Below are 26,157 nucleotides of genomic sequence, written 5' to 3'. Positions count from 1 at the left end.
TGTTGCTGCTTTTTCATTTTTAACTCAACGCCTTACTGCTTGTCATGATTTTAATAATTCAAATAAACAGTAAGCAGAACAGTAATCACCCTATCACCTCATTTTAGTTTCATTTGAATTCACACTGGCTTTACATGGAAATTAAAGGAGGCATATCGGGTGGCCAGAAAGTTTTTATTGGTATAGATATCAGCTTAACAACTGGAAATATGTCTGTGTTTTTAATGCATTTAATCAGGCACACCAAATATCAATTTTCTCTTTTCAACCCTTTCATACAGTAGTTGTAAGTAGTTATAAGATATTTAAGCGATACATATAGATTTTTTTTAAATGGCTACATGTTTTTCAAACTCCTGTTACTAAAGATTTCCCCAAAAAGATTTTCATATTTATATGAACATGAAAATATTCATATTGTTTGAAAATATGAATCCAAAATATGCAAATATGAACAAAAAAGCTGATCTAAAATGTGTTTAAATTAATATTTAAAAAGAGCTTACTTGCATGCCTGCTGTAGTTTTATGCAAATATCTTGGGAGGAAATATCTAAATTTGCTTTTGTGCATGAGCAACATTACATGCAAATAAACATTCAAAACCATCAGTGAGGTGAATACAAAACATAAAAGTTAAAATGGATAAACATAGATCTTAATACAAATGTATATAATGTATATACGTTTCCCATATATATGTTATCTGCTGAGTTATCTACTAAACAGCTTTAAAGTCATCTCCTTGCATTGCTGACAATTCACAGCTGTACTTTTCAGGTAAGTCTAACAAACCTCAAAAGTCTCTTACCTCAGCGAATGCTTCATTATTTTTAGTAATTTCCTTTTGACTCAAATTTTCTTTGAGACAAAGAATTTTTAGATGTAATGTCCTAAAAATTCTATAAATGTAGAACTTTGTCTCATCTCAATTATTGTAACTCGCTTTTCACACATATCTCTCAGTCTTCTGTAACTTATCTTCAGCTGAACCAGAATGCACAAAAACTAGCGAAATTCATTTAAAGATTGTGTTAATTCATCAATTACTTTAAACCTATACATGGCCAAGCCCTTGTTTACATATCACACCTGAATCCGCTTCTCCAGTCATTTAATGGGGGTCTTTTAACTGTTCCACATTCTTACTTTAACCTCCTAGGTCCTGGCGTCCAAATATGTGGACACCACATTTTGGGTTATTTAGACCAAAATACTAAATTTTGCTCTACAAGGGCCTGATATCCACTTACGAGGACATTATACTGCTACTGTTCTATCAACATTTTAAATGAATATCCTCATATGTGGCTCTCATTCTTCTTAGAAACAAAAATTAGGTTAAAAAAAGAAATCTGGTAATTCTTTGTTTTTACATTCATCAGGTCCCAATCAGCCCAAATATCAAAGAGAAATTAAAAATGCATGCCTTGGAAGAGTTCGGGTCTTAGGAGGTTAAATTCAAAAGGGACCACTCTTTTTAGGTTGTTGCACTGAAACTCAGGAAATCTTCTTCAGTCTCTCAGGTTGACTGAATCTGTGTTTTGTTTTAAACAGCTGCTGAAAGCTAATTTTTAAAGATTAGCTATTTGTTAATATTTCACCCAATATTTCAGGTTATAGTTTACATATAATGTAATATGAGTTACGTATGAGCAAATGGATGACTGTATGTTTGACTGTGTGTTTGTAAAATTCATTAATGTATGTTTTATTCAAAGCATTGTACCAGTGCTTTAAAGTGTGCATTAAAATGATTACCATTAATATTGTTATCAATATGATCATTGTCAGGCTGTTGATACTTCTAATGGGTTAACAGATAACAAGGTTTTGGTTTCATATCATCTCAGCAAACAGACACAGCAATTTACTGTACAGGTTCAGCATGGTTAGTGTGTGGATTTTACAGGGGAGGAATCAAATGTGGAATACTGCAGGCAGAATACTAAACAAAAAGTGACCCATTATTGTGGCTGATTGAAGACCTAAACTAAACATAAAACAACAAAACTATCATCCAAAAGCAAAGCGTAATCAGGAAACACATGCAAAGGAGCTCAGAGGACTCATGATGCAGACAAACAATAGACACAAGGATGACTGAAGTATGTACACACAGAAGGCTGATTAGGGATAAAGGACAGCTGGTTGAATGGGACACAAGTGCAGAAATAGAGGAAACTGAATGGAAGCAAAACTCAACCAAAAAGCAACCAATTGTCAAAAATAAAACAAAAGATCCCAAAGACAAAAAACAAAACATGGGTATAACAAGTCTTAAATGTAAAGACAGAGATAAGGGTGAAAGAAGTGACTGCTGAAAGAATTGGCAGTGAAACACTGAGGAAAATACACCTTTGCAAAAAACAAGCTCAAAAGCTAACCTGAAGCTGAATACAGACCAAAGAATCTAAACCAAACACGAGAACAATAAGTCTTTTTCAAAGGCATTAAAACTTCATAAATACTGAACAGGAATTCAAAGACTCGAAGTAACGCTTAAGACAGAGAAAATATCATGAAAACTAAACAGGAATCCAGACCTCCGTGACGACGAGAGCTTCCATAATACAACAATACTAAAGCTCAACAACAAAAACCTTGAAGTAAAAGAACAACCCCAGATTTCTCAACCCCAGCACTGTAGCTAGGCTAACAAACAGTCAGAGGTCTGTTGAGCTGACTATTCGTTTGTATCCATGTTGTACTTCTGAGTCCACTTTACCAATCACTTCCTCCAAACCATCAACGTGTCTTTAAAACGCCATTCCTATCAGACTCCTCAAAGAAGTCCTAACATTAATTAATGCTTCAATCCTAAATGAAATGAATCTATCTATGGTAATGGGTTACGTACCACAGGCCTTTAAGCTGTATTATATAGCTGTATTTAAGCTATATTTTTTTTTACAGAGATTAGAACATGCCATGGTTAAAGGTACTGTGTTTCACTGGTTTGAATGATATCTATCTAACTCTCTCCAATTTGTTTATGTAAATGGAGAGTCTTCTTCACACATTAAGATTGATTGTGGAGTTCTACAGGGTTCCATGCTAGGACCAGTTCTATTTAGATTATAGATGCTTCCCTTAGGCAGTATTATTAGAAGGCATTGCAAACATTTTCATTGCTATGCAAATGATACCCAGCTTTATCTATCCATGAAGCCAGATGACTCACATCAATTAGTTAAACATTAAGATCTTGATAAAATTCAGATAAAACCAAGGTTATTGTACTTCGCCTGACTAACCATATTCTTACTCTGGATAGTATTATCTTGTGATTTTGTGCTATATAAATAAAATGTAACTAATCTGAATAAAAGAGAGCGAGAAATCAACCTGACTTTTAGATTAATGAACAAATCAAAACATGAATCCTAAACTTCATAAATACTACTCGAACTCAAATACCACAAGAACCCTAGGGTATCAGAATGATTATGAAATCTAAACAGGAATAAAAAACTTAACCAAAGAATAATCAAAAATACTAGAACAACAGAGAGAATAGAAAACTCTTAACAGGAGTCCAAAGCAACTCAAAACTCAGTGACCAAACCAGGAATCACTACACTCATCATTTTTTTCTCTGGTCCCCTGCCCAATCAGACCAGGAGTGACATGTTTAGCCGCATGTTATCTTAAATTGCTGGCTGTCTGAGTGGTGTCCCAGAAACGATGTGGGCTTCATAGATAATTGGCAAACCTTCTGGAGGAAACCTGGTCTTGTTAGGAGAGACGGCATCCATCCCACTTTGGATGGAGAAGCTCTCATTTCTAAAAATATGGACAAATTTATTAAACCCCCCAAAATATGACTATCCAGAGTTGGGACCAGGAAGCAGAGTTGCAGTCTTACACGCCTCTCTGCAGCTTCTCTCCTTCTGCTACCCCCCCAAAAACCCATCTCCATAGAGACTGTGTCAGCTTCCAAAAAGACAAAAAACAAACTAAAAACCAGCAACAAACAACTTAAACATAAACAATTACAAAGAAAGAACAATACAGTATCCACATCTGAACCAAAGAGTAAAATAGTGAAATGTGGATTATTAAATATTAGGTCTCTCTCCTCCAAGTCTCTGTTAGTACATGACTTAATAATTGATCAACAAATCGATTTACTCTGCCTTACAGAAACCTGGTTGCAGCAGGATGATTATGTTAGTTTAAATGAATCAACACCCCCGAGTCATTCTAACTACCAGAAACCTCGAAGCACAGGCCGAGGGGGCGGTGTGGCAGCAATTTTTCACACCAGCCTATTAATTAACGGAAGACCAAGACAGACTTTTAATTCATTTGAAAGCCTGATGCTTAACATTGTCCACACCAGCTGTAAAACTCAGAAACCAGTCTTACTTGTTATCATCTATCGTCCACCTGGGCCTTACACAGAGTTTCTGTCTGATTTCTCAGACTTTTTATCTGATTTAGTTCTGAGCTCAGATAAAATAATTATTGTGGGTGATTTTAACATCCATGTAGATGCTAAAAATGACAGCCTCAACATGGCATTTAATCTGTTATTAGACTCAATTGGTTTCTCTCAAAATGTAAAAGAACCCACCCACCCCTTTAATCACACTATAGACCTTGTTTTAACATATGGCATAGAAACTGAACATTTAACAGTGTTTCCTGAAAACCCTCTCCTGTCTGATCATTTCCTGATAACATTTACTTTTACAATAATTGCTTACGCAAACTAAGAAGAGCAGGAGCTCCAGCCCCCATCATGTACACTTTCTACAGAGGCACCATCGAGAGCATCCTGTCGAGCTGCATCACTGTGTGGTTTGGAGCCTGCAATGCGTCCTGCCATAGAACCCTCCAACGCATAGTGAGAGCTGCAGAGAGGATCATTGGTGTCTCTCTCCCCTCCCTCCAGGACATTTACAGCACCCGTCTCACTAAAAAAGCCCTTTGCATAGCGGCTGATCCCACGCACCCAATGCAAAGCTTCTTCAAGCTGCTGCCGTCAGGGAGGAGACTGCGGAGTCTCCAGGCCAGGACCAGCAGACTGAAGGACAGCTTCATCCATCAGGCTGTCAGGAAGCTAAACTCCCTCCCGATTCTGCCCCCCTCTCCCCTCTTCTCCACCACGGTCTCACTGAACTCTGTCACACACACACACACACTCACTCTCTGACGCACTCACTGGCCTGCTCTAGTCACTTTGTGGAGCATTGGACTGCTTAAGCATTGGACCTCATAAGACTTTGTTGTTACACTATCTCTTACCGTACACTACTAAATCCCCATTTGCACTATTTGTCTATTTTGCACCACTAAGCCTTCTTACTTGAATATTGTATATTGTATATTGCATAGCTTTTTTTTGTTATACGTAAAATTGTATTGTATTTATTTAAATTTTTACTTTTTAATTATTTTATTGCATTTTTCTAATCACTAGGGTTTGAGAGTAACGCAATTTCTATTCTCTGTATGTCCTGTACATGTGGCAGAATTGACAAATAAAGTTGACTTGACTTGACTTGACTTGACTTACACAGCAGTGGAGAGTAGACTTTATCAAAGTAGATGTCTTTCTGAAAGCGCTGTAACTAAGTTTAAGAATATAATCCACCAACTGTTATCATCTTCAATGCCCTGTACCAACATAGAGCAGAGCAGCTATCTGAACGCTACCCCAACAGAGGTCGATTATCTTGTTAATAATTTTACCTCCTCACTACGTACGACTCTGGATACTGTAGCTCCAGTGAAAACTAAGGTCTCAAATCAGAAGTACCGGACTCCGTGGTATAATTCTCAAACACGTACCCTAAAGCAGATGACTCGTAAGCTGGAGAGAAAATGGCGTGTCACAAATTTAGAGGATCATCATTTAGCCTGGAGAAATAGTTTGCTGCTTTATAAGAAAGCCCTCCGCAAAGCCAGAACATCTTACTATTCGTCACTGATTGAAGTAAATAAGAACAACCCCAGGTTTCTCTTCAGCACTGTAGCCAGGCTGACAAAAAGTCAGAGCTCTTTTGAGCCAACCATCCCTTTAACGTTAACTAGTAATGACTTCATGAACTTCTTCACAAATAAAATTCTTATCATTAGAGAAAAAATTACCAATAATCATCCCACAGATGTAATATTATCTACAGCTACTTTTAGTACCATTGATGTTAAGTTAGACTCTTTTTCTCCAATTGATCTTTCTGAGTTAACTTCAATAATTACTTCCTCTAAACCATCAACGCGTCTTTTAGACCCCATTCCTACAAAACTGCTCAAAGAAGTCCTGCCATTAATTAATTCTTCGATCTTAAATATGATCAACCTATCTCTAATAATCGGCTATGTACCACAGGCCTTCAAGCTGGCTGTAGTTAAACCTTTACTCAAAAAGCATCTCTAGACCCAGCAGTCTTAGCTAGATCATCTGCAGAGGGATGGTTTATTTGAAGAGTTTCAGTCAGGTTTCAGAGCTCATCACAGCACAGAAAGAGCTTTAGTGAAGGTTACAAATGATCTTCTTATGGCCTCTGACAGTGGACTCATCTCTGTGTTTGTCCTGCTAGACCTCAGTGCAGCGTTCAATGCTGTCGACCATAATATCCTATTAGAGCGATTAGAACATGCTGTAGGTATTACAGGTACTGCACTGCAGTGGTTTGTATCATATTTATCTAATAGACTCCAATTTGTACATGTAAATGGAGAGTCCTCTTCGCACACTGAGGTTAATTATGGAGTTCCACAGGGTTCACTGCTAGGACCAATTCTGTTTACATTATACATGCTTCCCTTAGGCAGTATCATTAGAAGACATAGCATAAATTTTCACTGCTATGTAGATGACACCCAGCTCTATCTATCCATGAAGCCAGGTAACACACACCAATTAGTTAAACTGCAGGAATGTCTTAAGGACATAAAGACCTGGATGGCCGCTAACTTTTTGAATTGAATTGAATCATTGATAGTTACACCAAAGGAAAACAAATTTCAAACCACAAACAAATTCTATGAAAATACTCCGGAAATATGAACACCACCAACACAGCATAGACCCAAACATACACACAAGGTGCAAAGAGAATGTTTTTTCTCAGAAAACCATCAAGAACATTAAATGAGACTGTGTCAATAAATCCTCACAAACAGTAGTCAAAATTTGTTTAATGTGATTTTAAAAACTTTATACTACACATGTATTTTTGTTTATTTGTTTTCTTTATGATATGCTCTTACTGAAGTGTCAGGTTTGGGTGGCCAGAAGAGGGAGGGCATGACAACTTACAGGTGAATTTGCATAAAACAACCTATCATTATGCACTGGTATATAATTATACTCCTGTTATTGCTGTGGCTTACTGGCGATATGGCTTCATGTTTCACTCTGCTGGTTTTGTGCTGTTTCTTTACACTGAGCTGCAGTGAGAGTTTGCCTGAATGGGTCAGCGACATTTCTCCCAACCTCTTCAGTTTGTCTGGGGACATTATGCTTGGAGGGCTCTTTCCCATTAATGATGTCACCAGTAATCTCAGTGACATAACAGAGACCAACCAGATAAGCTGTAAAAGGTAAGGATGGTTATGAACAACCATTTCTTAATAATATGAGAATCAGAATAACTGTGTATGCTAACCCTGATTTACAACGACTTCTACTGTTTTCTGCTTGTGGCTGAACAGTTTAAATTTACGCACACTGGGACTTGCTATAGCCATGAAATATGCAGTGGATGAAATCAACAGAAATCAGACTCTCCTCACTGGCATCAAGTTAGGTTATGAAATCTATGACACATGCAGACAATCTTCAATTATTATAAAGCCCACTCTGTCCTTCCTCACTGAAAAATCCGACCAAGAACTACCTGTGCAGTGTAATTACACTGACCATGAGACCAGTATAGTTGCAGTGATTGGTCCTCTTGGCTCAGAAATGGTGTCAGTCATTGGAAAACTTGGAAAAGATTTGACTCATTATGCAATAAATATTTCAAATGTAAAAATAAATCTTTAAAAACTCCATGTATTGGTGCCAGGTTATATCACAGAAAAATTAACTTGTTCTTTTGGATTTGGTTTTGTTCAGCAGTCAATTTAACCTTTTTTAACCCTGATAAACATAAATTAGAGGTAAGTATCTCTGATTTTCTGTTTTTAATTTTCACACCAGATTAGCTATGGGGCCACCAGTGACAAGTTCAGTGATAAACTTCTCTACCCGTCATTCTTTCGTACTGTGCCAAGTGATAAATGGCAAGTGGATGTCATGATAAAGAAAATAGAGGAGTTTGGCTGGAACTGGGTGGCAATTGTGGGCAGTGACGAGGAGTACGGGCAACGAGGTGTGCAGATGTTCACTAAAATGACAGTAAAAAAATTGGCAGAAAACACATCTGTCTGTGTGGCCTATCAGAGTCTGATTCCAGTGTTCAAGTAATTAACAAGTAATTAAACTAACAATTTTAAATTTCATACTTATATTAAACTATCATAATTATACTTGGATGAAAATCCAATAACCACTTCTTTACCCCTTGTTCTAAGCCCCTCTGTATTTCCTTTCATGAAAATTACAGTGAAACACTATAAAATTCAAATTTAACACAGAATGAATATCAAATATTATGCTTCATTTCTTATGGCTTAAGAAGGGAACAGGATTTATCTTTTTATGGTACTGGGATCGTGACCCAGTGTTCTGTGCTTTGCACTTTTGAATCTCGTTAAATTAATTTTGAATTTGAGAAGCGAACCTAGTTTCTAGATTTTATTATGTTGGGTTTTCTTGTTTAATTCAGAGGACTAGAAATGGTATCGTTTGGTAATCCCTGGTAATTTTCCTTCTATATTGTTTAGAAATCTCTAGGTTAGTTTTAAGTTAATCTAGGGTTATCAGTTTATGTTCCCGCTCCTTTGGTCTGGTCTCTGTGTTTTGTTCCTTGGCGTTCCCTCCTCTCTGTCATATCTCTTGCCCTCTCTCTCTCGTCCCTGTGCTCTGTCTCCATGTTCTTCTTCCTGTGTTTCATCCTTTGTCTCCCCCAGTCTGTCGTTTGTTTCCATGTTTGTTTATCTCCGTCTTTGTCAGGGCTGGGTGTCCTTGTCTTTCTATTTTATTTTCACAGTCCCTCGTGTCATGTGCATTGTGTTCAGTTTCGCTTCCCCTGTCTCATTATGCCTGATTTGTTGCTTTTGTGTTCCCATATGTCTCCACTTTTCTTAATCGCCTTCATGTGTATATATTGTGTCTGTTCCCATTTGTCCCTCGTTGGAACGCCAGTTTAGCATTTAGTTTTGGCCAGTTTAGTTTTTTGTTAGTAAAGTCTTATTCTTCTTTTGGCCTTTTTTGTATTTCATGCAGCCTTAAATAGTTGGCTTGCCTTTTCTTAAGATTAGTTTTGTCTGCTTTTGGGTCCTCTCTTCAAATACACCATCTGCGCACACAGATCATGACAAATACAGCCATGAAACTGCTGGTTAGACAAATTTCTAATTAATTTTGAGCCTCTAAATGTGGGGGAACATGAATAATTAATGTCTTTAATTCATAAGCAGTTAATACATTTTTTTCTAAAGGCAGTTTTTTCTCTCCTGGAATTAAACCTGAAAGTTTACACATCGATCATATATTGATCGACTGATTGGTCGTCAGTGGTTTGTGTACACGGGCAACACTACAACAAATTAATGACCTAACTGTAGATGATTGGACACAATTTCCAAACAACGGTGTCAATAATAACGTTAAAGAATTTTGCAGCTGTTGCAGGTTTTAAAGAACACTTCTGTTGACATAAATGGCACAGATCTAGACTTTGACAAAGACAGCAACCCAAACATAGGATACAATGTGATTCAGTGGGTTTGGACAAACTCATCTCAAGTGGACTTGTGAGAGAATATACTGAACAAAAATTGTTCCTCAATAAGTCTCTCCTTCGATGGCGCACTAATAAGGTAACTTTTGAAACTATGTACATCAACTTATATTGTATAAAAGCTTTAATGTCCAGTGTATTTGACTTCTAAGATTTTTTACAGCAAATGTTACAAGTTCCTGAGTCTGCCTGTTCAGCAATGTGTGGCAAAGGCCAGGACCACAGAGTCAAAGGTGTCCATTCCTGCTGTTTTGACTGTATTGACTGTTTGGCAGGCACCAAATAAGGGTAATGTGGTTTTCCACCATTGTCTCCAATATGTGACCTTGCTTATTTGCATCTTTGTCAAGAAATAGAGAATAATCCAGCAGGTAAGCTTAACATAACATGAGAACAAGTCAATCTCGTGGGCATTCCTCTACCTGCCAGCACTTTTAAAATTCACTGATTAGCATGCTCCAGCCCGTTTTAATTAATTAAAATATTAGAGAATGTTTCATAGTTGTACAGCGTGAACCTTTCTTGGGCAGAAATGTGACTTCCAACAGTCACTGCATGCAGGGAAGAAATATTCTGACAAAATAACCCTTTAAAAACCCAAAATTGAAGTTTGAGGATGTTTAAGATTCAGTAAATCAGTAAATCACAGCCATCAGTTAAACTGATTTTTAAATGTTTTCATTTTTAATTTTTTCTTTTGTTTTTAACCAACCTAAACTTTTGTGCTTTCTCACTCATAGATGACATCGAGTGCACTAAGTGTCCCAACCACCAGTGGTCCCACAATCACAGCACGAACTGCACTGACTCCATCTTTAAGTTTTTCACCTGGAACAGCCAGGATGCTGTGATAATGATGCTGGTGGGGATGCTGCTGCTGGTATGTCAGGGTGCAGTGGGTGTCATGTTTCTGATGCATCGAGGAACTCCCTGTTAAAGGCTTCTGGGGGAACCTTGAGTTGTGTGGCTGTGCTCGGCACAATGGGAGCATGCCTGAGTCTGCTGCTCTTCCTGGGGGAGCCAGGGGATGTGGTGTGTCGTCTTCAGCTGCCCTGCACTTCCATTTTCCAAACTGTCCCCCTCTCCGTTATCCTGTCCATCTCACTACAGGTGAGTTAAGACTGGTGAAACACTGCCACACAATGGCAGTGTGCAGATAGAAAGTATGCAGTGTTTAAATTATATTCTTCTCTCAGCTGTTCTGTATTTAATGTGATTAAAATAAACTTGTATTTTGATTGAACTTGTTATCCATACTTACAGGAATTACAGACCGACATGTATTTTTTAGACAGATTGTGTATGTAAATTGTCATATATATATATATATATAAAAACACCCAGCACGCCCCTGCGGGCGGTTTATCCTTCAAGCTCGGGTCCTCTACCAGAGGCCTGGGAGCTTGAGGGTCCTGCGCAGTATCTTAGCTGTTCCCAGGACTGCGCTCTTCTGGACAGAGATCTCCGATGTTGTTCCCGGGATCTGCTGGAGCCACTCGCCTAGCTTGGGAGTCACCGCACCTAGTGCTCCGATTACCACGGGGACCACCGTCACCTTCACCCTCCACATCCTCTCGAGCTCTTCTCTGAGCCCTTGGTATTTCTCCAGCTTCTCGTGTTCCTTCTTCCTGATATTGCTGTCATTCGGAACCGCTACATCGATCACTACGGCCGTCTTCTTCTGTTTGTCTACCACCACTATATCCGGTTGGTTAGCCACCACCATTTTGTCCGTCTGTATCTGGAAGTCCCACAGGATCTTAGCTCGGTCATTCTCCACCACCCTTGGGGGCATCTCCCATTTTGACCTCAGGACTTCCAGGTTATACTCGGCACAGATGTTCCTGTACACTATGCCGGCCACTTGGTTATGGCGTTCCATGTATGCCTTGCCTGCTAGCATCTTGCACCCTGCTGTTATGTGCTGGATTGTCTCTGGGGCATCTTTACACAGCCTGCACCTGGGGTCTTGCCTGGTGTACTTCTGTACCTTCTTAGAGGATGTCCCACCAACTCAAACAGAAGAGGAGCCACAGCCAAAAGCACAGGAAAGACAATAAACAATTAAACTGGTTAATAAGAAAATCAAAGAATCATTCATTTTGAAAAACGTACTTTTTTTTTTACTTCCTACAAGAATAGGAACAACTGTGTAATATATACCGTAGTTCAGTAGACTATAAAATCCACTAGATTAGATTGGGATAAGTATAAGCATTAGGGCTGCCACAAACGATTATTTTGATAGTCGACTAGTCACCGATTATTTATGCGATTAGTCGACTAATCAGATCATCATCCACTGGACGTAAAACTACAGCTTATTGCACCAGCAGCATCTGCTCTTATATAACTATCATTAGCTTACAGCTTTAAGCTTTTAAGGTGCTAACTAAAAATAAAGACAAGATGATAGTTTATTCAATTTTAATGAAATTTGCAGATTGTTTCGGTAAAGTTTAATAAACTCCTTGCTATCTAAAATATAACAGGACACCGGAGTATATTCTCCAGCATCTCACACTTCTGATAATCAGCTGTCGTTTATTCAGCTGTGTAAAAACTATAACTTTAATCTCAGCCAAACCGATTTACTCAGGAACAAATAAAATACTAAAAAAAAAAGCCAAACAATAACATTTTTAATTTATCTAAGTGACTCATATATATTTAACCTGAGTCGCGAAAGACGGCGGTGGGTTTGAAAACAATTTGCCGGGAGTCCGGTGTTCTCACGGCGCTAGTGACCTAGCCCCCGGCTAGCTATCGAGCTAGTGGGTAACAGACGTCTCCGAAAACGTCGGAGCACTTTTGAAAATATGTGGTGTCCTGATAAACTGAGCAGATATTTGAGGTTTACACAGCTACATTCTCGCCTGAAAATATGTTAAACGTTTATTTTGTGACCCAGAAAGAATAATAAGAGTAATATTAAAACTAACTAGCTACCGCCATTGTTGGAAACTAAGCTGGGCCGCGCTATGAATTCTGGGACACAGCTGCTTCTTCTTCTTCGGGGTTTAACGGCAGCTGGCATCCTTGTACATGCTGTGCTGCCATCTTCTGTTTCAGTCCGTTATTACACTCTTAAATCCTGCTATTATTCCTGCGTCTTTTGCGATCTTACAAAGCTTCAAACGACACGTCGACTATTAAATCAGTCGTCGACGATTTTGATAGTCGACGTAATCGTGACTAGTCGACAAATCGTGGCAGCCCTAATAAGCATATAAGCATTTTTTCTCAATGTAACAAATACATCATATAACACAAGAGTACAGTGTGCATAGATACAGTAGTAGCATGTAATATTTTACTAGTTGTTACAAAAATATATTCATACTTGATTTAAAACGTTTTTTTAAAAAAAGAATTATCTTTCAGGATTGTTGTTTCACTTATCCTTTTGAGAGTCACAGCATTAAGTGAATAAAAATGCAATGAAACAATGTTCTGTGTAATGTTTTGTTAATTTAAGGTATGACTTGTGTTGTGACTTGTGTTATAAGGTTATGCCTCAGAGTAATACACGCGGCATTAGTGGAATCTTATTATTGTTTTTATGAGTTTAATTTTTTAAACTGGTAAACATGGAGTTATACCTTGCTTTTTTGTATTGCGTTTTTCTTGTTTGTACCAGAACCGGCAAGCTGTCAGATTAATGACTAGAGTGTGAACTACAATATTCAACTTTTAAATAATACTTATGTTGGGGTCAAGAATAGAACTGAAAATGCAGTACAAGATCATAAAACTTAAGTATTGTATATTACTAAATATACTACGGAAATCAGAGGGGTAAATATATGCAAAATGCAAATTCTAGGAGTTTTTCTGTGTACTTGGTGATCAGAGCAATAGTTGTTATAGGGAAGTTCTTGGCTGGGGGACAGAGTAAGCACCATAATACACAAATACAAAGTATGTTAATAATTTTAAAAACGTATATACTTGTGTGTGTGTGTGTGTGTGTGTGTGTGTGTGTGTGTGTGTGTGTGTGTGTGTGTGTGTGTGTGTGTGTGTGTGTGTGTGTGTGTGTGTGTGTGTGAAGAAAATCCACAATTATATATTGTTTAAATAATTTAATCACAGCTGCTTTCAAGAGTGTTTCTTTTATATATTTATATATATATATATATATATATATATATATATATATATATATATATATATATATATATATATATATATATAATATATATATGAATACATTTCTCTAAATTTGTAGATTTCATAAAACCCACAACCACTATTGAATAAGAATGAAAGAATTGTTTAATCGTGTGTTTAATTTTTTAATAAATGATAAACTCATTGGTGAGAGCCTGCTGTCTGAAAGACTAAGCCCAGGGACTGTTTGTCCCAAAACACCTAGCAACGGTTGCTAACAACTCAGGCCTCTGTTACGGAAGGTGGTGAAGGGCTCGGTGGCCCTCATCGTTACAACAGGTAAGATAAGATGGTATTTGTCATTAATAACATAACACTCGTCTTCTCGCGTAGCATTCGGGGGCAAACTAACAATTTCTAAACTCAACATATTATATATATTACACAACAGCTGGCATGAAACACGCAGGTGTTTTTGGTAACCTGTTAACTTAGCTTAACTTAGTTACAGAAAACTACAGCAAGAGTTATGAAGATATATTTATTGTTTATTGTAAACGCACTGTAACTGTGTCATTCAAAGTGCACAAACCACATGATATAAAAAACAGTAAATAAATAATTGGGGGAAAAATGACTGATATGTCTCTAAGATTTAGGCTAAAGCTGCTTAAAGTTTTGACTTATTTGAACAAATATTCAGCATCTAAGTTTAAAAGCAGAATATGAAACTAAACAGCAAGGGGAGAAGATGTAATATAATAATAAATGTAATGCTTTTTCCTCAAATAATTAGTCAGGGATGTTCATGTTCATTGTAGCCATGCCTCGAGGAAGATCAGCCGCAAGCGCACGCTCAGATAACAGTGAGGTTGATGTTGATGGAGCAGGTAAGGTTTTCTGTGTTGGTATTATTAACTGTTCTTATTTCGATTGAAACAGCTGTAACATCATGTGCACATGATATTGTTCTTAAGTAGAAGAGATCGCCAAATTGCAGAGACAGTTCAGGATCATGGAAGGAGATCTGCAGGCCTACAACATGCAGACCCGGAAACAGATCCGCAAACAACAGTGAGTAAAAGCTACACCTATACAACATAGTTAGGAGTCTGTGTATTTTTTTCTCTTCAGTCTCTTGTGTCATGTGGATAAAGGCAGGAGATAGAGGTGCTGCAGAAGGAGCAGGAGGAACTGCAACGAAACCTCGGTGCCTGTAACAGCTTGGCCCGTCAACAGCAGGAAAACAAGGACATCCAGACTATTCAGGTCCTGCTTGAGCAGAGAGAAATGCTGGAAGAGGAGCTGCAGAAAGGCAAAAAATGCCAGCAAGAGCTGAAGAAGGAGGTTAATTATGAGCTTTCATATTATTTGATACTTCCTCGTATTGTTTCATGCTTTCCACGATTTTTATGTGCTGTTTTTAGATCTCCAGCATGGAGTCGAAGCTAGCAGAGTTGAGAAATGGAGCTGTTAGTAATAGTAACGCTCAAAGTTCCCCAGAACAGCGAATCCAAAAGTCCATACGCACTATGGAATACAAACTGAACAGAGTGAGTCACGAAGCACGCTACAGCCAAATACCCAGAAAAATGAACTAAATGTTAAATATCATGAAATTCATGTGTTCTTTGTCAAGGCCTTGACTCGCTTAAATGAGCAGTTGACCAAAAACAGCCAAGTGAGAGAGGAGCTGCATACTCTTTATATTGAGCGTGTTCGTTTTCAGCAACTACACAACAGGCTAAGCAAGGTCAGAGGTCACATCACATTTAATATGATCTGGAGGCAAATATTTTTGTTATTTGGCATTTATTTACTTGGGTTTCATTACATTTAAATAGCAGGTGCAAACTGAAAACATGTCTCCACATGAACATTTGTGTTATAGGAACTGCAGGAAGTACGCAAGAAAATTGGAGAAGTAATCAACCAGTCCTCTGCTGCTTATGACACAAGGTGAGATTTGAGATTCAGTTTCTATTAAGGGCAAAAAAATGTCCGCATGTTATTCAGTTCAAGCACTAATTGTTATCTGCACCTTAGGGTGGAGGCTCACTCCAAGGCAACAATGATAAAAGAGAAGGCACTGAAGGACCGTGACCAGTACAGCACTGAGTTGAAGGAGCTGGAGAGGGTTATTACGCATGAGTCCACCCTGAAAACGTTCATGATCGTCAAGTGCAGTGATGCAGGCAGGCAGGACGACGAGCATGAAATGGGACCTGGACAATGTAAGAGGCAACCAGTGTGTTGTAGCTGCTATGTCTGTTTATATTAATGATATTAATCAAGTTATTCAATGAAATTCAGTTTTATTTATATATTGCCAAACCACAATAGCAGTTGCCTCAAGGTTCTTATTATTGTAAGTTAAAGAACTATCAATAATACATGTTATGTATGTTGTGACAGAGTTGATGATAATAATAGAACTAGACCACTTTACACTTATGCTTAACAAGTTTTCAGACAAAGATTAATAATGTACAGTACAGTGCTGTATGTAACCCAGTCTACATGTAGCTAAAATGTAAGCGTAACACAGTGTCATTCTCACAAAGGATACAAGAAAGCTTTATGGTAGTTTGTACTGAAGTAATCTGGGAAACAGAAGAGTAGAGGGGAAATAAACTCACAGGAATGTAACCAGAAGTGACCAGAAATTACAAAACAACACAGGAATTGGCTTGAACCATAAACACACCAAAAAAAAAAACCATGAGAAGCCAACTGAGATATACATTTAAGCTGCCTTTTTTTTATTATTAAGTTGGAAACTGTGCTCTAGCAACATTACAGATGGTACTTAAATATGAATATTAAGAATGTTTCAAATGATAAAGTACACTATACAGTCTTAAGTACTGGGACACCTACACATTACATCTATAGGAGCTGCTTAGCAATGGAAACCCATGCCATGAAACTCCCGGTGCACAGTTTTTGTGCTGATGTTAAGAGAAGGGTTGAAGCTTCCTGAGCATTACTGGGGATTAATGACTTTTATACAGTAATTTCCACAGGTATATTTTATATAGAACACCTAAATTCAAAGATGAATCAGTGTGGCCTATTGCTTTTGTCCAAATGGTGTATGTTTATGTGGTCTTCTCCATCTCCATGGCTATGACCTGTAAATTGCCAAATCCTTTTCAGTGTTTCTTTTGGTCCCCAAAATAAAAATTTTCCTGCAGCAAAACTATTAACAAATTGTTAAATGTTAATATAGAATAACATATTTAAAAGTGCAGCAACAAAGCAGAAAATTCAGTAAAACAAGTTTGCTGTTGGCTTAGAAACCAGTAAAAATGGGAAGGCACAGTCAGTCTTGCCAGCGTGTCCCTGGCTGCTTTAATATAGATCTCAAAAGGATCGCTGTTGCATTTCTGGTTAGTGACTTAACTGTTCAAAAGGAAAAGAAGACTGTGTGTAAATTTCTTGGGGACATTTGGAACAAGTTTGGTCCAGACTGACAAGGTGGGGGATGGGCTTTGTGCTTCATAGCTTTGGAGCCGAAAGAGCAGTCCAGGATGGACTCTGGAGAAGAGTCACTGGATGCTCTAGAGGAGGCGTTTGAAAGGATTCGGATTGCTACAGGGGAGGAGAACCTGGACCAGCTGGTCACCAGGTACATTCAGGGTAAGTCTAACAAACCAGCTTTTTATCTCTGTGTTTTTTGTTTTTACTTTAGCTTACATTGTCTACATACAGTAAAATTCAATGTATGTAAGATCCCACTTGGAAAACAGGGATAATTGGACTTGGTGTTTCACTGCTGTGTTGCTGTTTTGCTCTTCAGTTGAAGACCAGAACTTTGCACTTTTCAATTTTGTTAATGAGCAAACCAATGAGGCTGAGGCACTGAAGGAAGAAATTAGCAAGGTAAGTGTGTTTTTCCCCCTTTAAATCACAAAAATGACATATTGTTTCCCAGTGCAGTTATGCAGTGTGCACACACTTTTGTTATACAATTTACAAATAAGCCAAAAATAACAACAACAACAAAAAACTCTGAAAGACGAAGAAATATTAGGAAATCAGAATCAGAATACTTTATTGATCCCTGGGGGAAATTATTTTAGATCAAAGCTAATGATTAAGTTTAGGAAGTGTCAGGGTGTGCTGGGTGGGGAGGTTTGTTCATTTATGTTTTTAACGTGCACTGTATATATGTCTGTTTGTGCTGGAATTTGCCTCTCGGCAGATCAAACAAGACATGGAGCAGTTTCGGGTTAAAGGTTTACAGCAGGAACGACAGCACCAATCTTTGTTGCAAGATATTGATGAGCAACTAGAGGGAGTTTTATCTCAAAGAAAGGCCAACGAGAACCGAGCCAGCATCATAAGCGAGATCCTGGACAAGACTAAAACAGGTTGATTTATTTTGCATATTTTGTTATCATTACAACTAGTAATTTCTCATAACTCCATACATCCTTAAGGCTTTTTTTGCAGTGAAGGTCCCAATAATCATGAAAATTATCAAAGCTCTCAAGCAATCACAAGCAAAAACAAAAAGCTAAAACATGCTACTGCTGTCACCTGGATATTTATTTAAAAAAAAACAAATTAAACAGTTCATGGTTTCTCTTCCTTATCGCAGGTGTAAACAACATCTTCACTAAAGTAGAGTGCGACCGCTCAGCGATAGAAGATATGCTGGGCTCCTCCAGTGGGATCACTGAGAACAACATAATGTCCTACCTCAGCTTAGTGGAGCAGAAGACCAACGAACTGCTCACTGTGCAGGCTTTCCTCAGTACTAAAGTAATCAGGCTGGCCTTTTAACATATGTATATATTGTTTTCTTTCCTGTGATACAAAGATTCTGCATTTAAAACTCTTACAGGATCTAGAAGACCCAGCAGGCTTCCCTTTGGGTCAGAATCCAAAACTACTTCAGCAGAATATCAGCATCCAACCTGCAGTCAACAGGTCAGCTGTTTATCTGTTCATTTTGAAAACTGTGTATTTCTCCTTCTTCCTCCTCTCTTTCAGCTTCTCCATTTAGGAGAAGCAGATCAACTGCTTCCTTCTCACTCTATCCCTAGCATCCTCCTTGGGCACACCAACCGATCTCAACATCCACAAATCCTCTCTGTGGCCTTCCTCCTCCCTGGCAGATCCATGTTTAGTACCCTTTTTCCAGTATATTCACTATCCCTCCTCTGCACATGTTCAAACCACCTAAGCCAGGGGTCTCAAACTGGCTGGTGTCCTGAAACTTTTCTATGTTACCCTGTTGCAACACACCTGAATATAATTAGTAGGTCATTAGCAAGACTATAGCACTTGACTGCACACTGAGGTGGCAATTCAGCCATTTGATTCATGTTACAGCAGCTCATGAATGAATGAACATGGTTCAATAAAAGTACTTTTAGAAGTATATATTTTTCCAAACATTTACTTAAATTTACTTCAGTAGGGTTAGGGATTGCCACTTCAGCATGCAGTCAAATTCTATGATCTTGCTAATGACCTAGTAATTTTATTCAGGTGTGTTGCAACAGGGACACATGGAAAAGTTTCAGGACACCGGAACTCAAGGACTGGAGTTTGAGACCCCTGATCCAAGCCATGCCTCTTTAACTCTGTCTCCAAACCGCTCACCCTGAGCTGTCCCTTATTGTCCCTAATAAGGGACAGTCCCTATTTTCCCTATTTCTTCATGTCCATCCTGGTCACTCCCATTGAAGACCTTGACATCTTCGGCTCTTGCGCCTCCTATCTTTTTATCAGTGCAACCATCTCCAAACCATACATCAAAGCAGGTCTCTCTGCTGTCTTGTAAATCTTTCCTTTTACTTTTGCTGTAGTCCTTGGGTCAGAACTGTGTATTTGCAAATAAATAAATGCAACGCATTGGGTTGATGAATGTGTGCATCTAACTTAGATCCATTAGCGTGGCGTATAATGCAGAAGAGTCTCCTGTTACTGATGAAGAAGAACGGCCACTCTCACAAGGGGAACTTCGCCAAAGGATAATGAAGGGAGTGAGTGCAGTAATAAGTCCCAGATGTACCCCAACATGATAATTTGGGATATATGCACTGGTCAGTTTTTGAAGCTCATCTGGGGGTTTTTTGGGGGGGGATTTTTTGATTTCCAGGTTCTGGAGAAAGAGTTCTGCACGACAGACAGCAACAAGACCATCAAAGATCAGTCTGCAGTTCAGAGTCAGATCACACCCACCGGAAGAGGCAGTAATCTGAAACACTGACCCCACCAGTCCAGTAAAGATGCACATTTTAAAAACAGGATCATTGTCATTTACTGTACAGATCAGCGAAGGCCGTGATAGCTGATGGAACCAGCTACCACATGTAACATTTCAAAGCCTAATTATGTTGTATGTTTGTCATCTTTTATGATGAATCATTGGCATGGTCTGCTGTATTGTACGTAGCTCTGATTTGCTTAGGCGGGACTAATTAGCTTAGGAGCTATAAAGTCTCTAGTAACCAGCTGTCCTTTTGATGTGTTACTTGCCATCTGGCTTTGACTATACAATCCAGTTCCAGCACAGCCCTCCCTCCCTGGCAGCGCTTTATTACATGATACTTGCTGCCATGCTCAGACAAAAAGGTTGGGGGCAGCAGAACCTTTTGTAATTCTAATTGACATGCTGAGAATAAAAAAGGTGATTTTTTAGGACCTTTTAAGGCTCTATGTACTTTGGGATTTTAAATACATTCTTTTGAACAGAATAACAATGTTTATTTTCAGATATTATTTTGTTTATTTTACAAATGATGATCATTGAGAAGAATATGCAGGTAACTGGATGTTTTTGTTAACCAGGGGAAGGGGGGGGGGGGTGCAAATTAGATAGATATCATTAGTCAGAAGAGCATCGAATAAACTCTGAGCTCTGACTTCCCCTTTAGCTTTTTTTCTGTTGTCGCACATATCAACCATTTAACATCAGTCCCTTTTTCCACTCGGTCTGTTTGGAAGTGAAGGGAGACCGGGTACATTAACATATTATTTTCACGTGAGTCGGTAATATCAACAGCATTTTAAAAATTCTCTTTGATCCCCAGTTTGAAATGTCTCCTTATCCAAACATCCTGCATCAAATCTGTGTTCGGGGCAAATATGGCACGTACTGCAGAGAGCAACTTCCTCCAGCGGAGAAAATAGAAAATCAGGATGTGGGATTTATTTAAAGAAATATATTTGAACTCAGTGAAACAATAAACAAAGATTTTTACTATATTTAGATTTTAAAGGTCACACTGATGCCACTGTGCTTTTTTTTTTTTTTTTACTTCGTGGGCTGAACAAGGCAAAGGGGGGTAAGTGGAGAAAACTGTACCTGTCTGGACAAACAAGAAAAGACACAATCAGGTCATTATGCTAATCATCTTCAGTTTTGTGGGGTTTGTTTTCTTTGTTTGCTTTAATTAGCCTCTCAGCTAAACCTTTCTTTCCTTATTTAATTTGACAGTAGCGATTTGGTGAAGTGAAACTGCTACTCCGTAAACATAAATGACTGATCAACCAGTGGCTCGGTTTGCTCAAGATAATCCCCCTGGTGCAGTCTTAACTGTGTCTATGAAAACAGATTATGAGAGATAAAAAGTGGTGCTGTGGCAAAGCAGAGGGGTGGTGGGAGATGAGATGGAGGAAGGCTGCTTTCTTTGACATTCGACTCTCACTTAGCCCCCTCCGCTGCCAAGAAATTCTCTGTGCACACGGCTCTCTGCATTGCCATAGAAACCTTCCTTTTAATCACAACAGAAACCTCATTTCCTGCTCCTGACAAAGAGTCCTCATTGCCTGTAGAGACCGCCCTGCATCAGCCATTTCCAAAGCCCACCTCCTTCTTCAGATCTCAACCTACCAGCAGCAGCCCTCCCTTTTTTTCTTTTTTTACCCCTCCTCTCTTTATAAGCACATTTCCCACCTTTTCTTCTCCTTTAGCTCAGCTGCCATTTTATAGGTCTTTTTTCTTCATCTCTCCTTTTCTTTTTTTACTCCAATTTGTCCCTTCTTTTTTTTTTTGCACTCTTTGGTTGAGGCTATTTTATTCAATTCAACTCAACTTCAGTTGGATTCAAAGATCTGTTCCTAGAAACACCTACAACACCCACAGTCATGCAAACGAGAACATGCAGGTACATGTGCTATTTATCCAAAGTTGCATCTGGCAGCTACGTGCTTCTCCGTCTTCAGTATGTGTCCAGGGCCCCATCTTTATCTGTTCCTCGTCTACAGCAGCCGATGTCCTCCTATGGCAGTAATTGTGTTCCTCTCAGTTCCTCTTCATAATAAAACAAAAAAACAAAGACACTGTTTAAAGAAACCGGGATTTTAAGTTCTGGTCAACTTTCATATCACAAAAGACTGAACTTTTCTTAAAAAATCTGCTCTGACTTGCTGACCTCACTCTTACTCTGGGGGCAAACTGTGCTGGAAGTACAATGCCTTGTTCCCGCCGACTATTACGGGACTGTTATCTGGACCAGAAAATACCCCTGTACTCTGTCTGCGCTCTGCCCTCCACCTCCTTCTCCTTTTCGCTCTTATTTGTTTATTTGGGAACTTTGCCAGGTATTTCCCCAGTCAGTCAGTCTGTCTGCACCCACAATGCTCCCTCCCCCATCGAAGCACCCCTCTCACTCACCCTCCCCTCCCCACCAGTGACGTTGCTAAGCAACCAGCCACCATGAGAGCCGGTGCATTTTCTAGCCAATCAAATCACTTGAGCCTATATTTCAAAGCGTCGAGGAAACGAAGATGATATCACCTTTTAAAATAAAGCCCTTCTTCATTCGCGTGGTTCACACGTTGCACGAAAGCTGCAGCTTCTTCTTACTGCGCATGTATGCCTCTGAGGACTGAGCTTTCAAGTGCCGGTGTCCCTCCTGCAAGTGCCGTCAGGCCACCGCTCGGTGGCAGCACGGCCGGTTCTCTGCTTACCACACATGAGCGAGTCTTTTTTTTTTTTGTACTGCTGTTGCTAAGCAATCCTGATTCTCATACCTTACCTGTGAAACATTTGTGATTTCTTTTTTTCTTCTTTTTTCTTTTTTTTTTACAGATGTCCCTGACACCATTTTGTCTTTGTTATCACCATTTTGCAAAGCACACCTATTGCCCACAATAAAGAGCTGCTCAACATCCGAGATTTTAACCCGCCAGGCTGGGATATTGTTGCAGTTCGGATATGTGTGCAGATAAACCCTGTGTGTTTTCTGCTGAAAATGAATGAGCTTCGGGTTAAATATTAGCCTTTGACAGTTTCAGTTGGCTTCATCTCATCATGCAGAAGGCAGGAAATGTGCTCTTGAGTGATTAGGCCTGCAGCTCTCGTCTTCCACTTTACCAGCAGTGGAGAGATCTGTGTTTCTTGTTCCCCATGTGTGCAGACCTCTTTCTCTTTTGATGTTTTACACATCATTCAACTGATCAAGTCTAATTTTTTTTTCTCGTTATCACTGATTTGTTTTGCCTTTTATTACTCTCCAGCCCCCCCCCCCTCCTGTCCCCCTGTGTGCAAGTCCCTCATCTCAGCTTTGGTTGCCGTGCAGATGGCTCTTTGTTGGTGCTTCACAATGGGTCTAAGGTCAGTGTGCCTCTTGCCATCCACATACTCAAAACTTCTTCACTCCAGCTGTCTCGTGGCTTTATTTGCAGTTCGTCCGAGCTGATTTTCTAGCACACATCATCTTGTAAACTGTTATATTGTGTTCTTTAATAAAGAGGAAGTCATAAAACCACACATGTAGCTTAGAGATAGCGTGGACATCCCAGTCTGCGAACACGTGAGCCGTTATGATCTTGTTTGCCGTAACTACACTACACCGAGGTCCTCTATGTAATCACCATAGTGCTCCTCACATTCGATGAATCTTAAATGACGTGTCAGTTTTAGTCATGCTTGCTTTTGGAGGATCTCTGAGACAAACCAGACATCAGAATATCAGATCAGCCAAAGAAATAGAAATGCAAATCTACCATCTGCTCTGTGATCCCAAACTACCCCGTGTTCATCACTCAAGAGCCAATGTAATAGTTACAGACGGTTTTTGCCAGTAATATAGAGACAATAAGATACTTTGTTTTCAGAAGAGTAAACCAAGAAACAGTGGGGCAAGCTCTCACAGAAAGATAAGTGCAAACAGCACCTTTGAAAAGGGATTTTTCAACTGCTAATCTGCTAATCCCTCAGAATAAAAAGGAGATTAACCATTCTAATCTTTGACATCTTTAGAGAAACATGAGGCATCTATAATGATAATGTAAAGCATTGTATTGGATGCAGGTTACACTAGAAGTATAAAACAAAATCTGTGCAAGAAATCGCCAAGTTGTTCAGTGTGCAAAGAAAAAAAATTTTTAAACTGCCGGGCCCCGCAAGGTTGAGCAACAGAGCCATGAGGTCTCGAGGCCAGCGTGAAGCAGTAAAGAGCAGGTAGAGTGAAAGGCGGGAAACTAGAAGGAGGAGGAGCATTACTTGCAAAGCAGCAGGAATTACTGGAAATTTCCACTTTTCTCTGGCAACAGTTACATGGGTGGAGCTACAGAGGTGAAATAAATAAGGTAGACGAGTATGAGTTAAAATCAAGTGGTGAGGGTGGAGGAAAGCATGTCCTCCACCTTCCACTGTTAGATGTTAGGTTTAGGAAGCCCAATATGCATTTTTGTAGATCTTCATAGTATACCAGTGCTCTCAGTTGTTTTAACTTTACCTGCAGCACGGTTTCCTGTTTTATGTGTACAATCTCACAACAGATGTAAACAGATGTTTGCATTCTTTCTTATAATGCTTGTTCTGTCATGCATCCTTTTTGTTTAGTACTGCACTGACCGAAAAATGCCAGCATGTCCTGCTGCTTCTTCACTGGAATAATAATTTCTCAAAAATGGATCCTATGTTCAGTTTCTGATAATTATTTGGAAAAGAAAGCAACAGGAAACTGTGGAGGATTACACAGCGAACAGAGACATGTTTGCAGACAGATGACTTACACGAAGAGTTCCTGATAAACAGAGCACAGTGTCCTTGCCTCTGTACCATTATTACAGTACATCTGCACATCATATCAGTCGTACATTTGTTCACTCATTGATTTTTTTGAGTGCTTTTAGGCGTCAGATGCACACCATAACCATTAGCGTACCCCAGGTGATCTCTTTTTGCCCATCAGTTTTCTAAAACACGTTCACCAGCCGTGCTAGCTGGGAGATGTAGTTCTCTGGTTTTACTTTCAGGCCATGCAACAACAAAACTAGCTGATTAGGTTTAAAGAAACAATCATGGTTCTGTTTACAGTACACTCATTTAACAGTAGTTAGCACCTCTTTGAGGGCTTATTTTGCCCAAATGTCTGATCGCAGTATTTCCTAATCTCATTCATTAATAATGAGCCTCTAAACCATTTAATCCTCTCTGTGGTAGCTGTTTTCCCCTCACCTGAATGGGATAAGACACCTTTTACTGAACAATAAAAATGTGTGCCTCAGTTTAGGAGAACCTAATTCTTATTTCATTTACCACACAGTTTTTCATTAGATATTATTTCAATAGCAACAGTGTTTGTAACATGTAGTGGCTTTTTTCTTTTATAGCAGAACACCATTGCATCATAATCATCACACAAAGGGATGGAGACATTCATTATCTGAATTATGTTGAATTAATGACAAACACTGCTTCACATGAAAGCACACAGACCAAAAGAGAAAAAAGAACTCTACATCTGCCTTTTTCCAAATGTTTGAAGTCTCCACAGACTAATGCAAAAATAAATAAATAAAGAGAACTGCAAGAACCCTGAGAATATCCAGCTGAAGCTCTGGCTTTTCTGTGCCCCAGCTTTCATATAATTATTCTGTAAACTGATTGTAAGCTCTGTTTTTTAGACATTTATTAATACACACTGCACTGGATGTTAAGGTATTGCTACAATAAAAAACATTATTGTAGTGGGGTGGTGGTTTAATTCCTGGCTCCTCTAACCTGTATGTCAAGTATCTTTGGGTAAGGCTACTTGACAGATGTTATCATACAGGTTACAGCCCTCGGCTGTGGTTTAGACAGTAGCTACTTAAGAAGGATGCCTGCAGTTATTATTACAAAACACAGTATGAGTTTTTCCACCACTTGGTCCATCTCTAATCACAGTGTGCTGGCTGGTGCTTCAATAACTCAGAGACCTATACTACAGGGA

The 26,157-nt window shown here is 39.0% G+C and overlaps 1 protein-coding gene and 1 long non-coding RNA gene across 4 annotated transcripts; one reads left to right on the top strand and one right to left on the bottom strand.

The window, feature by feature from the left end:
* The first annotated feature begins 14,173 nt into the window (after positions 1-14,173).
* On the top strand, positions 14,174-20,632 carry odad1 (outer dynein arm docking complex subunit 1). 3 transcript variants are annotated; one of them, XM_026167666.2, is made up of 15 exons: positions 14,174-14,311; positions 14,794-14,862; positions 14,950-15,046; positions 15,130-15,319; positions 15,400-15,525; positions 15,612-15,725; positions 15,864-15,931; positions 16,019-16,206; positions 17,480-17,614; positions 17,775-17,857; positions 18,180-18,348; positions 18,579-18,742; positions 18,825-18,910; positions 19,872-19,971; positions 20,088-20,632. In XM_026167666.2, exons 2-15 carry the CDS (start codon positions 14,796-14,798, stop codon positions 20,196-20,198), a joined length of 1,698 nt encoding a protein of 565 aa, XP_026023451.2. In that variant the 5' UTR covers positions 14,174-14,311; positions 14,794-14,795; the 3' UTR covers positions 20,199-20,632. The 3 variants fall into 3 exon arrangements, with proteins under 3 accessions (XP_026023451.2, XP_080157909.1, XP_026023448.2); XM_080301783.1 differs by having other exon boundaries at positions 14,181-14,311; positions 14,953-15,046; XM_026167663.2 differs by lacking the exon at positions 14,174-14,311 and having other exon boundaries at positions 14,760-14,862.
* A 1,273-nt stretch (positions 20,633-21,905) lies between these two features.
* Positions 21,906-22,566, bottom strand: LOC145428897 (uncharacterized). Its single transcript, XR_013909232.1, has 2 exons — positions 22,366-22,566; positions 21,906-22,244 (listed from the first exon to the last, which is right to left on the bottom strand). It is a non-coding gene; the product is annotated as an uncharacterized LOC145428897 (long non-coding RNA).
* Between the last annotated feature and the right edge of the window lie 3,591 nt (positions 22,567-26,157).

Source organism: Astatotilapia calliptera, chromosome 5 (assembly GCF_964374335.1).
Source record: "Astatotilapia calliptera chromosome 5, fAstCal68.1, whole genome shotgun sequence".
Classification (NCBI taxonomy): domain Eukaryota; kingdom Metazoa; phylum Chordata; class Actinopteri; order Cichliformes; family Cichlidae; genus Astatotilapia; species Astatotilapia calliptera.
This window is presented reverse-complemented; position numbering and strand designations above follow the sequence as displayed.